This window comes from Tenrec ecaudatus, chromosome 12 (genome assembly GCF_050624435.1).
Source record: "Tenrec ecaudatus isolate mTenEca1 chromosome 12, mTenEca1.hap1, whole genome shotgun sequence".
Taxonomy (NCBI): domain Eukaryota; kingdom Metazoa; phylum Chordata; class Mammalia; order Afrosoricida; family Tenrecidae; genus Tenrec; species Tenrec ecaudatus.
In genome coordinates this window covers 66,845,327-66,861,207 of record NC_134541.1, presented here as the reverse complement: position 1 = coordinate 66,861,207, position 15,881 = coordinate 66,845,327, and the positions used below count along the sequence as shown (strand labels likewise).

At 50.0% G+C, this 15,881-nt stretch overlaps 1 protein-coding gene across 1 annotated transcript in view; it reads right to left on the bottom strand.

Moving 5' to 3' along the window:
* KIRREL3 (kirre like nephrin family adhesion molecule 3) overlaps positions 1-15,509 on the bottom strand; it is a 173,044-nt gene extending 157,535 nt beyond the window's left edge. The window contains exons 1-2 of the mRNA XM_075527996.1: positions 15,406-15,509; positions 11,150-11,286 (exon numbers count right to left, since the gene is read on the bottom strand). Coding sequence (XP_075384111.1) covers positions 11,150-11,286; positions 15,406-15,509 — 241 coding nt within the window. The remainder of the gene's footprint in view (positions 1-11,149; positions 11,287-15,405) is intronic.
* Positions 15,510-15,881: the final 372 nt, after the last annotated feature.

The following is a 15,881-nucleotide window of genomic DNA, read 5'->3' as shown; positions in this document are numbered from 1 at the left end:
ACTATTACATTGCTCTATTTATCCCACACTCTGTACACAGTTACTGAAACTGTCACTGCGCCCCATATTCCGTAGGCCATTATGTGTATTTCAAACCATTACATAAATGGACTTGATTTGGTACTTCTGAATGTCATTAAACTCCTCCCATACCAGTAACAACACCGTTTCCATAGAAACGCACACATTTTGAAGAGAAGGTACAGGGAGGAAGCAGATGGAGTGGGGGGACCATGTCCTCTCGATGACTCCTTCCAAGCTTCAGGCCTGGCAGTGTGACACGGCCCCTCTGTGGAGGTGGGCAAACTCCTTCTGCCTTTGATGGACTCTCCTTCCATAAAAGCTCTGGGTAATTCATCTCAACCGGAAACGACGGCTCATTCCAGTGCACAACTCTACAAACTTGATGGCACCGCAGGCCATTAAGCACCCTCATTTATTCAGAATCCTCTGTGCCGCACACCCTGGGGAGCGACCAGAAGCAGGGGCTCAGCATTCAGCGCGCTGCCTGGGGTGGAGGGGAGGAGTAGCTGGGAGAACCTAGGAAGCCTTCCCGGGACAACGTTGGTCTGTCTCACAGTGCAGTTCCAATTACAAGCGGCAGACTCAAGGCACTGATGGGGTGTTTGTGCTTGAGCCCTCTGTCAGAGCCTGGTGGAGGCGCTGCCCCTGGCTTCTCTACGGAGGCCGGGAGCTTTTGCATCAGTGCCCTCGAAGCCTACGTGGCAACAGCCTCTTATAATAACCAGAGAATGGAGGGCTGAGCTTGGATGTCACCTCCCCCAGGAAGCTGGTTTTAACATTCCGCATTTGACCTACAGCTTGATTAGCTACCTGTCTCTGTTCTCACAGCTCCTTGGACGTTCCCAGTGATAACAGCTGTGGCATGGCTCGTAACTGCTTACCTGTTTGTGGTACGTGCCCCCACCTGCCCTGGGCTCTGATGTTCTTGGCGGTAAGGACTGACTTTATATGCCACGGGCTTAGCATGGCACTGCGCACAGAGTAGGTACTCGAGACGAACTTGAAGAATGTGTACGTGCTACAGTGTTTACATGTGAGTGTACACAAACACACACACTCACCGGGGGGCTTTAAGAAGTTCATGGGAGAATGCCACTCTTTCAGTTCTATTTCCATAAACTCTTTGAAGCACCTTCACACACATTTTATATAGATCTATCTTCAAACCTACTTGGATTAGAGAGTCATCCTTGATCGATCACAGGTACAAGTGTACATGCATATAAATTTAAAGTTTACATGGAGTCCCTGGGCGGTGCAAATGGTGAAGTTCTCAGCTTCTAGTCCAAGGGTTGATGGTTCAAACCCACTTAGAAACACTTCCGGAGAAAGGCCTGGTGATTGGCTCTTGAAAGGTCGCAGCCTTGAAAGCCCTGTCTAGGTTCTAGTCTATCCACATGGAGTCACTATGGATCAGAATGGACTTTATGGTAATTAACAACAACAACACATACAAACAAGCAAGCAAGCAATATCTATAGATAAAAATAAATAAGAAAATAAATGTACGTGATAAGGACATTGATGGAATGGACTGGGTAATCTTTGTCCCACCCCACCAGCAACCTCAAGGACCTTAGAACTATACTGGTTCTAAACCTGCCCAGACCACACCTGGGATTTGAACCGAGATTCCTCTGACCTCCGGGTCACATTGTTCAACTATGAAACATGCTGTGGTGTTGTAGGTGGAGCCCTGGTGGTGTAGTGGTTATGAGTTGGCCTGGGATCCCATGTTAGCAGTTCAAAACCACCTTGGGAGAAAGACGGGGCTTTCTATTCCCTAGACAGTTACAGTCTCAGAAACACAGAGTCAGCATGAACTCAATGGTATGGTTGCTGTAAGTATCTCCAAGCTGATTCCAACTCGTAGTGAGCCCGTGTGAGTCCATTTGGCCCCCGCCCTGCCCCCTACATGGTTTCCTCGTCTTCAATCTTCACGGGAGCACACTATCAGCCTTTTCTCCTGCCCAGCAGCTTATAATTAGTAGTCAATTGTGTAACCGATGAACCACCAGTAAGCATTCTCCCACAGAGCTAAACAGAAAAGGCCTAACCTAAACCACAGCAGGAGTGACTTTGTAGGAAATGTACCCAGTCCCCCCAGTGGAGAGGCAAGTTCCCTGGAGCCGCCATGACCCGCCCGGTCTGGGTTCACATGAGGGCATGGCTCTGCTCTGTGAACTTGCCCGTGCTTACATCTAAGGCACCTCCTTTCTCGCCTCTGCGTGTCCTCGCTTCTCCTCTCTTTCAGAGTAGCTCCACGTTGACTTGTCTTAGGCAGCACCCCTGGCTGACCCACTCTGCCAGGCCATTCCCAGACTTCAAGCCAAGTGAAACGGACAGAGAAGTATAGATTGGGCCCGAAACCTAGGCTCAAGTCTTGGCCCGCTTGCTTGCTGGCTGAGTTCTCTGGGCAAGTCTTGTCTCAGTTTCCGCCTTTCTAAGGAGTTTCTAACGTTTCTCCTATGAGTTTATACCTCTCAGGCCACTGGACCCCAGCTCCTGGGAAGTCATGTACAAAGGCCAGAGATGGTTACAGAGTTTTTTTCAGGGTCCACAGTGTGCAAACACTGCTGGGTCCCTGGGAGAAGGCGAAGCTGAATCATGGCACTGACCGGCTGGGGTCACCAGTGACGAGAGGAACACATATATACACACTGAGCTGGGAGCTCTGAAAGACTGAAATATGGTTCTATGAGAACACACAACACTGGGCTTTTAGCTACACTGGGGGGTGGGGGGGCAGCTGGGCTAGGAAGACTTTCCTGGAGAAGTGCTACTGGAGCTGAGATCCAAAGGATGACCCGGAGCTAATTGTGTGAAAGGTCAGGGGTGGGTGGTGGTGAGTGTCCTAGACCAAGGCCGAGGGCGGCCTCAGTTTGCTCAGTGTGAGGAGCTGAGAGAAGGCCCACGTGGCTGGAGTATACGGCCTTGGGGGGAGAAGGTGCGGCCACATCAAGAGGTAGGAACAAGATCACATCGAGCCTTGTAAGGCACACGAAGGGCTTGGGTGTTTTCCTAAAAGAAATAGAGAGCCATTGTAATATTTTCCAAAGGAATGTGACATGAACAGGTTTGCATTTTGAAATGCCACTGTGGAAAAAATGTGGAAAATGAATTGGGAGTAGGGGAGTTGGGCTTCCTGGATTTCAGGGGGGGCAGGGGACACAGTTAGGAGAGTCCTTTGGGGGACAAAACAGAGCAGTGATAAGGACTAGGGTGGGGTGTGTGTGGGAAAGGAAGGTGACAGGGCTGCAGGGTCTTGCCGTCCAGCTTATCTAAGATGAACACAATCCCCAGAGCCATGGCAGCGGGAGGCACAGGTCCAAGAGGGTGCTCTGCATCCTCTCTCAGCTCCTGGCAGGAGACTGAAAATGGCGGGTCTCTCGTTGCAAGACGCAGAGTGAATTAAATAACAATCATAAAGTACCCTGGAAGTCTGAATCCTGCCATAAATAATAAACAGGGACGTTATACAAATAACCAGCTTTGCAGCCCCAGTGGAAGGAAACACATCAGTAAGAAAAATGAAATAAGGAAAAATGCACCCCAAAGCCCCAACTAACAAAATGATGGTATTAGCCCATGTCCCGGGGGCTCAAGCCGAGGCACATAACTGGGGCCTTCACAGCAAGCCAGCCTGAGGCCTAGGGGTGTACAGGCAGAGGGGCAGGGCTGCTCATGGCAGCCTGCCCATTCTCCTTGGTCAGGATCCTGGCTGGGAGGGGGGGGGGGGTCCCAGGCCACTCTAGCCCTGCTCCTCTCTGCTCCGGAGACCACACAGCTGCCTCCAACGCCCCCAGAGAGCCCGCCTGCCTGCTATTCAGGGACAGTCCTGAATGGACCCTCTCAGGGCAACCAGGACAAAGGAACATGGCCATGCCGGCAGAGTATGCTCAGGCGACTTCTGACTACTGGTCTCCTTGGTGACCGGAGCATCTGAAATTATGGGATGGGTGGTTGAGAGCAGAGACAGATTTTTGACTCATTACAGGCCAGAGCCTCACAGATGATCTCTTTGCCATCATTCAACCTTGCGCAGAGAACGTCGAGACACAGATGTGTGGTGAGTGGCCCGTACCTTCACATCCCAACATGTGGGTACCCTTCTCTCTCTTTTTAAATTTAGCTCTGGTAAGTGACAGGCAGGAAACAGTGGCTGCTTCTACCCCCACCCCCTGCCCCTAATTAGGAAACAGGGACTTGAGAATTGTGGAAGGTCCTACCCCCCCACCCCCACCCACGGCTGAGAGGTGGGGATCTGCACCCTCGAGGGGCAGGCACATTCAGGCACAGGGCCAGAACTGGGACACAGGTGCAGGCACAAGCCCTGGCGGGGCAGGCTGGCCCCTGTGGGGGAGCAGCTTTAACCCCTATGGTGCTGCAGCCTCTCCCTCCCGCAAACAGGAACTGCCTTTGCAATTATTTCTTGCCCCAAAGATGAAAGCGACAGCACTGGGAGGTATTTCTGTGTTGCTGAGAGAACTCAGCAGGCACAAGTCTGACCCTGAAGGTCTAAGAAAGCAGCCCCTGGAGAGGGCCCCCTTCCCCACCCCACCTCCCCCTGTGGCGAGGAAGCAGAGCCCTCAGGTGTTGCCTGTCTTCACCTTGAAAGAGGTGAGAAAGAGGTCCCAGCTTTGCTCCCTCCTGACTCTTCCTTTAGGCATGCTTGTCCTTATTCTCCCCCCTCCCCAAGAGTCCCAAGGCCTGTCCCCCAGAAAGGACCAAAGCCGCCTCCAAATGCTTCCACCTGTAAACTTCCCTGAACTCTCCACTTCCGGGAGACATTGGCAGAGTGGAGCCAAGAACCCTTGCACTTATGACAAATTCAAGGAGGGCACATGGTCCAATCACAGCGCTGCCCTTTTTTGCAAACACACATTTTGCTTCAATGACACGTTCCCAGGACTGACTCCTTTCTCCTCCAACTGACTTCCTCAAGATTTTCTCGTCAAATGAGCCCACTATCTTTCTCTAACTGAGGTCAGACTGCTTTGTGGTAGCCATTTGATTTGCCACCAATAAAATCTCTGTTGAACGTTTTATAGCTTGACTCCAGGACCTGCCTTGTACCAGACCTGACGGAATTTTCTCTTGACTGGAAATGGCCTTCTCTGGCCTGTCCTTTGCTCCAGCTCTCTCCCGAGTTTCTCCCACATTAACTCGAGTCTCTCCTGTGTTCTGCGACCCACCGTCCCTGCTCCTACCTCTCTCGGTATGCTCAGCTACTCTGACAAACCAAACAAGGCCAAAATGTCTGGGAGCCTCCTGTCTGCAGGGGTCACCGCCACCTCCTTCAGAAATTGGAAGTGCACTGGTTTGGGTGCCTGGAGCCCTGGGTTAAAGTCCTGGCTCTTCTGTAAATTTCCTAGTGGCCCTGGACAGGTTTCTCAATGGCCCCCGGGCCTCCCCGAGTAAGCAGGTGGCACTATAGCCTCAGGTCCTTTGCAGTGCTAACGTCGGATACAGAACTTTTCAGGGGCAGGTTGAGCGCCAGCCTATAAGTGGGATCAACTCGGGGCCAGCCCCTTTCGTTGAGAAGGTAAGTGACACTGGAATCCTCAGGGAGTATGGGTGATTAGGAGAAGAGCCTAGAGAACAGTGTGTGTGGTGAGAGTGGTGGTGGTGGTGGTGGTGGTAACTAGGGAACAGAGTAGTTCCCCTTAAAGATCTGATGGGGGGGGATTGCTGCCTAGAGAGGCCCAGAGAACATGGCCAGCAGCAGATCTGGAGCCTCGGTCCCTAACTTCTCACCTTGCTGATGTTCCTGGCCTCCAACCTCCCAGGTAAAGGAAAGGCAGAGGCAGCACCAAGGTGAGACTTGTGGAACGGGGAGACTCCCATTCCTGGAATGCCCTTCATCCATCTGCTCAGCCTGCTGAGCTCCTTCCAAGACCCAGCTTATCCCTATGGGCAACTGTCCTCTTTGCTATTTCTTAGGGAAATAATGAATGATTTAAATAAGAATGATGGACTACTACTCCCTGTGTGCCAGACATTGGGCCAGGGGTGGGAGTGGAAAGTGAGCAGGGTCTTTGCCTTCCTGCAGCTGTCTAGTTGTTAGAGACAGTGCATCAGTAACTGGCCGAATACCTTAGTATGATTTTGTTGTGTTAGCTGCGGGGTCACCCTGACTTAAGGCACCTCCATGAGCTGCACAACAGAATGGGCTGTGACATTTCATTGACTGATCTCCAGAAGTTGGTCACCAGGTCTTTCTTCCGAGTCTATCTCCATCTGGAAGTTCTACTGAAATCTATTCAGCAGGCAGTTCTCCATTGACAGACAAGTGATGTCTGTGTATGGGGGACGTTGGCCCGGACTTGGACCTGCGTCTCCTGCACGGAAGGTGAGGATTCTAGCACCAACAATACATCGCACAAAAGATGTCCAGGGCCACACACTAAGCTACCTGCTTGCCACATGGAACATGACAGTGGTGCTGTGGGGGCATCTAACGGAGAGAATGCAGCTCTCTGTGGAGGGAAGGTGGACACTGGGGTTTGCCTGCATGTTTTTATGGTCAGCTTCTTGAGAGCAGGGCCTATGGCTCCTTTACTTTAATATCACCTGTACTTAGAACATGCCTGGCACTGATTATCAAACATTGGTATTGTTTTTAGGGTAGCTTATTAAGGATTAAATTGCATTTCCCTATAAAATGTTTTAGAATCCTAACTCCTATGCTCGTGGAGCCCTGGTGGTATAATGGTTAAGTGCTTGCTGCTAATTGATTTTACCGGACACTCCACAGGAGATTTCAGACCTGGAAGCCCTGTCTCCAGACCCAAACCAAACCCACTCTCATTGACATGCTTCTGACTCATAGCAACCCCCTGCAGGGTGTACAAGGCTGTAACTCTTGACAGGAGCAGATGGTCTCATCGCTCTCCCTCAAGGAGGCTGGTGGCTTTGAACCACCAACCTTGCAGTTAGCAATACAATGCGTACCTCTTGGCACCAGCAGTGCTCCTTAGGAAGCTTGATAGGGCAGTTCTTCTCTGTCCGAGAGTGTCCCTGTGAGTTGGGACCCACTCAATGTCAAACACCTCCCTGTGACTGTAATCCTGTTTGGGAATAGACTTTTCTTTGCCTTGTTAACATGCTCCTAGGGTCGGGTGTGTCCTAAACCTGGCCATTCTGCGTCATAAGAAGAGTGAGTCAGACACTGAAGCAAGCATGTACTAGGGAAGACAGGGGCCATGGGAGGGTGCCCAGGAACCACAGGTCGCCCAGGGCCAGCCACACACATGGAAGCGACATGGCATAATGTTGTTTGGACTTTCAGCCTCCAGACTGTGAGGAAGAACACTTCTCTTCTTTAAAGCGAAGACTACACTTCCCTGTACAAACACAACACTCGTACTTGGTGCAGTCTTAGTGTTGCAGTAGCTCTGGGAAGCTCAGGCGCAGGTATTCCCTGACGGTTGAGCCAAGACATAGTCTCCTTCCGGCATCCCTATTTAAAGCAGCATGTGCTGGGCCACATGGAGACAATCGTGTCAAACACAGTCGGTATTCCTGGCTTCCCTTGGTTGGTTTTTGTATCTTTCTGCACTTGCTGCCTCAAATGTGTTTGGTCCAAACAGAAAGGAACACATCCATTCACAGCCCCCCAGATTACCCCACCTCCATTCCTGCAAATGCTGCAGATTCTAGCCGAGAAGCTATTAAGCGCTTTCAAATAGAGCAAACCTCTCATTGACTATCACATGCCTCCTTAAATGATCTTCGAATAGTATTTTCTTTTTATTGCTTTGTGTAGTTTAACAGCACCAATTGCGATTACTCTAGCTTATGATAAACCCCAGATCTATAAAGATTCCGTTCATTCATTATTTCCCTCTTGCTCCTTCTCAAGTCGTTACATTTTGGGGGTGGTGGTGGTGGTGGAGGGGAAAGAAGATAAAACGATACCAAATTAACAAGGAAGCAAATGAAATAGGGGCCACTTCTTCCCTGCTGATAGGCACCATATGAGATCCTGCCAAGCAGAAGAAATACTCTTGCATATAGCCCAGATAGGTCTTTTACCGTTACTCTAAATTGGAAATATAATGATCACTACCGTATCTTTAATGGAAGAAGCATCTAATTGTTCCGATAGTTCACTAATTCCAGCATCCTGGAGAAAAAGGATTATTTTTACGCTTTCACCATTGTTCCATTTATACCAAGGTGTCCTGTGCAGCCCAGACAGAGCGTTCTGCTTCTTGATATATGTTGTGGTTGCTATTTCAGTTCAATTATTAATAAGTGAGTGCTAAGATTATTTTGCATATTTGCACAAGATAATTATAAACTATAAAGCAGTCTCCCATCCTTGCCGATGGTTTCCTAATCTGTCATGTCGGATTCCAGACCTGTGAGCTTTAGGAAGCAAAGACAAGGTCATGTGCGGGACTGTAGCGGTGAGGCTGGTTGGAGTGGGGGAAGGGGACCCTTCATCTTCCAAACCCCTGCTCCACTTCACCTCATGCTTCCACTCTCCAGAGCCCAAAAGCTGACCCACTCCACGAGTGTCTCACCCTCTCCCCATCCTGTAACTCATGATGTGTGGAGGCAGAGCTTGCTCAGAACCCCTCCTGTCCTTGCTTATTCAGAAGCAGCAGCACCTACGGTGTGTGTGTGTGTGTGTGTGTGTGTGTGTGTGTGTGTGTGTATGAGTGTGTACACTGGGCATTTGGGAGACCAGGACGCCAGGAGGGGAATTCCTGGGACATTGTTGATGCCTTTGTTGCCTGCCTATCTCTGAACATCTTGTTTGAGTCTCGAACGTCACTGTGAGGGGCAGCAGGCCAGAATAAGGCACCGATAGCTCTCACCCTCATACATCAATTATAATCAGTAAAGATTATAATCACTCGTTTGTGTGGATTGCATGTGTTTGGGGAGGGGACTCCAGACAGAATAGGCTTTGTTTTGGTTTCTTCTCATTGTAACAAGGAAGAACTATTAAACATGTTGCTTTATAGCTTCATTGTTGTTCAAAGTAAGGTTAACTACTCTAATCCCTGGTTTTACTTCCAAGTCCTGCTTTAATCCTCCCTGACTCTCATCCTGCCTTCTTTACTTAAATAGTATCAAAAGAGTACTACCCTACCTAACCCGGACTTCCTTTTGCTCACAATTACCCTCATGGCATGGTTGAATTACCACTGTGATTTCTTCTTACGGTAAACCCACTCAAACCCCTGGCAGAAGGTGGTGGTGGTGGGGGAGGCGGCTATCATATTGGGTCCATGAAATTTGTGATATGATTCTTTTTTAGGCTCCAGGATCTTGCATCGGTTTCTTCTTCTGAGGTCAAATGCCTGGAGCCTGGAGTTTCAAATCCAGCCCAGTTCCTGGCTTCTTTGCTCAGCCAATCTCTGCGAGCCTCATTTCTGCTCCTCTAATGAGCTTTGCCAGCAAGAGAACATGTCTATTCAGCACCACGGACAGAGGCTCGATGTCAGTTTCCACAAATTAGAAGTTACTGCCTAGCGTTCCCGGGGAAGGTGGTGCTGGGAAGGGCAGGGCAGGCTGAGAAAGAAGAAAAGTCAGCGAGGGAGATTGACTGACTGGGTGCAGAAGACGCAACGCTCCTTCACCCCTCTGACCCCTCCCCCAACTGTGCTCAGTCATGACACTCCTACAAGTGAGAAGAGGCTTCTGGAAGCTGCAGCCTTCCTGCACAGACAGGAGGCAACTAGCAGAGGTGATCACTTACTGTGCTTAATTGTGCGGCCTAACGCTTGTCAACTGTCCCTCTGACAGGTGCTGGGCGAGTCGCCGGTCTGGGGAGGGAATGAGGGTGTGGGTGTTGTGGACTGTGGGCTGGGGAGAGAGCCAGCTAAGGAGCATGGGAGGCACAGGAGCACCGCACAGATGCCATGGCCTGAGGCCCGGGATAGAGGTAGCAGGGGCGAGTTGCCTTCCCCTTACCTGGGACGGGGCTGAGGCTACTGGCCTCTTGGGAAGGGCGGAGCCCATTCCATGGCCGACTGGGTTGGTGTGAATCAGGGCTTCATTTGTCTGATTTTAATGAATCAATGGCACCCCCAGACTTTGTTTTTCTCCTTCTGGATCCTGACAGACCATCGGTGGCATCTGATCGAGAGGGTTATTAGTGGTACAGAGACAGACGGCTAGGAATGGAGGGGACTGGGCCTTCGTTGTACCAGACCCATAAACAACCACACTCTCTTACATCCCAGCCTCAGGTCACTGTCAATACCTTCCCCAAGCCTTTTGCGACCCAGTCAAGCCTCCAAGGAAAGATCCAGTGTAAAAGAAGCTTCCTTAGTATTTTCCCAAGTGCCCTGTAAGTTGATGTTTACTCAACAGGTATTCAAGAAACACGAATGATTAAGGACACATTCAAGAAAGGTGAATTACTGATCAAGCAAAGAGTTCAGAGATAGGGAGACAACAGAGGTGTCAACAGTATCTAAGGAACTTCCCTCCTCTCCCTTCCTCCTTTCATCTTGTTCCCCCAATGCCCCTATGTATACATTTATGCACACAACCCCCCCCCCCCACACGCACACCCTCACAGAGTAGTTGCTGCTGCTTTGGTGTGATTAAATGAAGAATGATCATGGAAACAGATTTAATTGCACCGGGTGAGAGGTGGAGATCCTAAGACAAGGGAGAAAGAGGAAGAGAAGTAAGGGGCACAGCAGGAGGAAGGACGACAGCATGAGCAAGATTCATATGACTCGGTATCACTGTGTTTCAGGCATCAGCTCCTCCTCCCTAGATGACTGTATGAATAAAACCAGTTGTTGTCAAGTTGAACATCTAGCGCCCAGCTCATGGTGATCCTATGTGTACCTGAGTAGAACAGGGTTTCCAGGACTGGCTTTTCAGAGGTGGATCATAAGGCTTTTCCTTTGAGGTGCCTAGGGTTGGCCTCAACCCTCCAACCTTTTGGTTATCAGCTGAGCACATTAACCCTTTGCACCCCCTAAAGACTTCACTGTATACATCGCCTCATGGAATTCAAATAGGTCTGTCTGCCCACCGTCCTTTCTGAGATGCCTTGTTGTTCTCTTCCACATTCCTCTGTACCAGGGTTGGTGGGTATAGCTTACTCCATTTATATTAACCCTGAGAGATCAGAGAGGTGCCAACTGACCTTCATTCATTCTCCGAAACTTGTCCTTGGCCATGTAGCCCAGCACTAGACAACATCCTCTCTTCTGGAGGCCCAGCTCTGGAAGGAAAACAGAGGTGGGTGAGTTGGGAGTGGGCCGTCTGTTAACTAAAGCCCCTCTGCAGGGGATGTAGAGCTTGTTGCTCTTCTAAACACAGAAATGTATTCATTTAACATACCTTTATATAGTGCACACTACATTCCAGGCACAATTTTAAGCCACTAATTACTCATTTGATTCTCAAAACAACCCCATGAGGTGCATACTAGTATTTTCCCCACTTTATATCATTTTCATTTACAGCTGAATCTGCAGTAGCTAGGATACTGACTCAGATGACAGCACTAGTAGGTGGCAGCACCAAGGGTTTGAACTTGGCAGTCGGGCTCTGGAGTCCATGACCATGGCCATCACCTTACACGCTATGGACCAGGCTTGGGGATTGTGCCCTGATCACTCTGGGTTGTGGCCAGAGAGGTGGGGTCCAGCCGGTGGTACCTAAGATGGAGCAGTCCAGTCAGACAATGGGTGAGTGAGAAGGTTGAAGAGGTGATGGGTCTCAGTTTGGGGAAGACACAAGGGGCGAGGTATGGGCAGATGGAGCGAGTCTCTGGGGAGAAAGGTAAAGAACTGAATGAGAGATGACAATGGAACCTGATTTTTATTGGATTGCTGAATGGAGGAGAGGAAGCGAAAGGCAAGAGAAGAGAAGAGAAGAAGGGGGTTCACTAGGAAGAAGACAGCACGAGGAAGACTCTCATGGGGTTGGTGATCCCTGCACCTTATATCAAGTGACAACCAGCCACAATTCAGAACCCTTAGGGGGCACTTACAGGTGGAGAGCACATGAGATGAACGGTCAAGAGACCTGAGCGATGGACCCTGGGTTTATGACCTTATCAGAAAGAAGAGAAACACTACAAGGTAAGCAACAATTCCAAGAGGCCATTTCTTTGTACCCACCCACCGCTGTGGAGGAGATTCCCCACTCATGGTGACCCAATAGGACAGAGCGAGCTGCTGCGTTGGCCTTCCAAGCTGCCTGTCTTTACGGAAGCAGGCTGCCCCACGAGTGGCTGGGTCAAGACCAAAGTTCTATTGCTTAGGAGCTGAACATTTTAACCACTGCACCACCAGGGGGCCTTACTTTCTTTGACCAGCACTTTGTAAATCAGCTTCCAGTGTGCATGAGCATTGCCCGGGACTGCCTCTGCTTTACAGAGGTAAGCTTTTGTCTCTGGTCTTTCTCCTTCAATCCCACTCGCCCTCAAGCCTTTTATGGGGTTTGAAGCAATTTTGCACCAGATTTTTCTTTCAAGCCTACAGCAACCCCACGAGGGAGGATGAGATCAGGTGTTGCTATTCACATTCTGTGGATGAGAAAATGAAGGTTCAAAAATGGTAAGTGCCTTCTCATGATTATTTTAGATGCCCCACCCCACACCTCTTCTCAGAAGTCATACGAAAGTAATAGCTGACGTACGCTGGGCAACTGGATAGAAGGCATGATTTCTGGAAGAGGGAAAAAGACTGCAGTTCCCCCAGCTTCCCCTCTGGCCTTGCCAGGCTTTCTGGGCACTCAGCTATTTCTTCTATCCATTCTATTCTTTCTATCCATTCCTTCTCACAGCAAGAGGGTCCCATGGAGCCGTGGGCCCCGCCACTTCCCCTACAACACTGGGTAGTGCTCTGAGGCCCGGCTGTCTGTCTGTGTCTGGCTGTAGAGGACAGACACAGGGGGCTCCTCCTCCCTTTCCTCCTCTCCACCTGCCTCCTGTCACCCAGGCCCACCCTCCATGGGGAGCAGGATGAAAGGGGGTGCAGGGCTCCTGAGAGGCAGATAAGGCATGCTTGGGGGCTCTTGCCCTACAGAAAAACAAAGCTCAGTTCTGGTGGCAGAATGCCAGGGTGCAGGGAGGTCACCAGCTTTGATCTCCTGATTCTTTAAAGGGGGTTATTGGCTATCAGTAAAGAGCAGAGCAGCAGATCTAAGCGTGCTTTCTCCAAAGGCGCTCACTTCTGTTTCTTTCCTTCCGCGCTCTCATGTCTGAAGGTATGGGCCAAACCACCCTCACTTCAAACGGCCTTACATCTCAAGCGTCCAAATTGATGATGTTAAGTTCCCTTACCCAAGGCCTCGGCCCTTTTTTTGGGGGGCTATAACTCTGTCGAGGGCCTTGTGGATCAAAGCCCCTTTGATGTTGACTTACTATATTTGTGGATCCTTTCTACCAACAACTTCAAGAGGCAGGAATGCAGCTTGCCAGGAGGGGCCAGCGGAAGTACAAGCTGGGAGGCTCTGAGCTCAGAGAACAATTGCTTCGTGTCACAGACAAGCATTGAAAGCCCAACATGCTGACGACGACAGACAGTTATGATTGTGCGTGCATGGCTCATCACCAGAATGATACAGGTGCCGATGAGTCCCATGATCTTCTCTATTGACCGACTTCTCTGCCCGTTTGGAGCACATCAGCAATGGCTCGCAGTGAGAAAGGGAGTGTGGGTCCTTGGCATGAGCTCTGGAGGGATGGGGAGCATTGAAGAGGGAGATGCTGCATGGGTTTGAGCCAGTGTTCCAGCTGGTCTTCCAGAACAGTCCTCTGGACTCTCAGGGGGGAATGGAGAGGGGCACAGTTCTTTTAAAGATTGAGAGTGTGCAGACCCGCTGGATGGTTTGATCTTATGCGAACCTTCTGTCAGCCCACCCTTTGTTATGCAACATGTTGCTCCCTAGAGCGAATACTTTAGGAACAAGACCATGGGTACTACCAGGTAGCATAAGGGTCTCACTGGCCATGTTGGATATTTTCCAACGAGTAGGAATGGATACGAAGTTTGTGAGTATGTGTGCATTTTGAAGCCTGACTAATTAAAGAAATTGAGGATGAAGCAATTTCTCAATGTATTTGGCTCATTTGATTTGACATGTGTGGGTTAGTCTTAATCATTTCGGCAGCTACATTATCAGGCACTAATAAGAACACTGCAGAAACGTATTAAGTGAAAGGGCTCTTGGTTGGAATCGTTGCTGAGAAGCAGGGAGAAGGCACTGGGAGCCTTGCAAGGAGCAGGCTGGAGGGTGAGTGAGGTGAAAGAACTGGCTCTCTGTTTACAAACATTTGGGATGCTCTTTGGAGCGATTTTCAGACCTAACTTGGAGGCCAGTGGGTCCATAAAAGGACGCATACCTGTAGGGCTGAAAGGGAGGAGCCACTAGAAACACAGGTGGGCAGGTGGGGGATACTGTCGAAGGCACGGATCACAGGGAGAAACAGGGAAAACATCCAACCATGCGAAGGAAGGCATTTAGGGAGTACTGTGAGGAGGCGGCAGAAATCCCCCCCTCCCTGGTGAGCCAGAACAGCCACATGGCATGTCACTGGGGTGAAGGGTAGAGCCAGAGAGGTGCAAGGCGATGAGGTCTTCTCCAAGCAGGCTGTGGACTTTGGCTAAACACTCAACACTATCAAGACCGCTTAGATATTCCCAAACCCTGGTCCTAGCTTCTTAGTGCTGCTAACGCCGAAATACCACAGACGGGTGACGTTAGTGAGCAGAACTGTGCTTTCTCACAGTTTGGGAGGTGGTGGTCCAAACACACATGGCGGCACTCGGGGGAGGCTTTCATACCCTGTCAGCTCGGGGAAACACTCTCGTCTCTTCTCACCAGCTCGTCCTTGTTTCCGTGGCAGTCTTCGTGTGGCGTGTTTGTGCTTCTTTCTCTGTGCCTGACCTCCTCTTTGGAGATCTCGAGGGTGATTGGCTTAAAACACAGGAAACTCCAAACCAGGGTCCTTTCAGGAGTCCTTGAATTTCTTCCACAATAGTCTTCCACAACACCGTGATTTAAAGGTATCCGCTTTCATTCATTGTCCAGTTTCCACCTGCATATGAGGCCATGGAAAATACCCTGGCTTGCGTCGGCAAAGTGACACCTTTGCCTTTTAGCACTTTAAAGGGATCTTTTGTAACAGATTTGCCCAGTGACTGCGGCTTCCATGGGTGCTAGCTGCGATGTGAGTCAAAGGAAACCCCGACAGCGTCAACATTGTCTCCATGTATCATGAAGCCACCTGTGGGTTCAAACCAAAAATCCAAGCGCACTGCCACCGGGTCATTTCCGACTCCTGCCTGTACTAGTGAGGGATTCAGAGGCTGCAGCAGCTTATGGAAACAGCCCCATCTTTCTCTCACGAGGTGGCTGCTGAGTGGGAATTGCCAAGCCTCGGATTACCCGGGTACTCCACGAGGACTCCTGTGCCGGTCCAGTTGTGAGGATTTCTGCTTCTTTTTGTTGATGTACAGTCCACAACGAAGGTTGTGGTCTTTGATCTTCATCGGTAAGTGCTTCAAGTCCTCTTCATTTTCAGAGGCAAGGCTAGGTCATCTACTGCTAACGAGTCTTCCTCCGATCCCCCCGCCACATTCTTCCACAGAGCGTCCACGGCTGGGAATACCTGCTCCGCACCCAGAGTGAGTAAGCACGGTGAGAGGGCACAGCCCCGACGCACACCTTTCTTGATTTAAACCATGCAGTATTACCTTGTTCTCTTCGAACAAAAGGTTCCACATGAGTACAAAGAAATGTTCTGGAATGTCCATTCTTTGAAGTAATATCTGTAATTTGTTAGGTCTACACTGCCTTTGCACAGCCAATAATGCACAGGGAAACGTCTTTCTGATATTTTCTGTTTTCAGCCAAGCTCCATC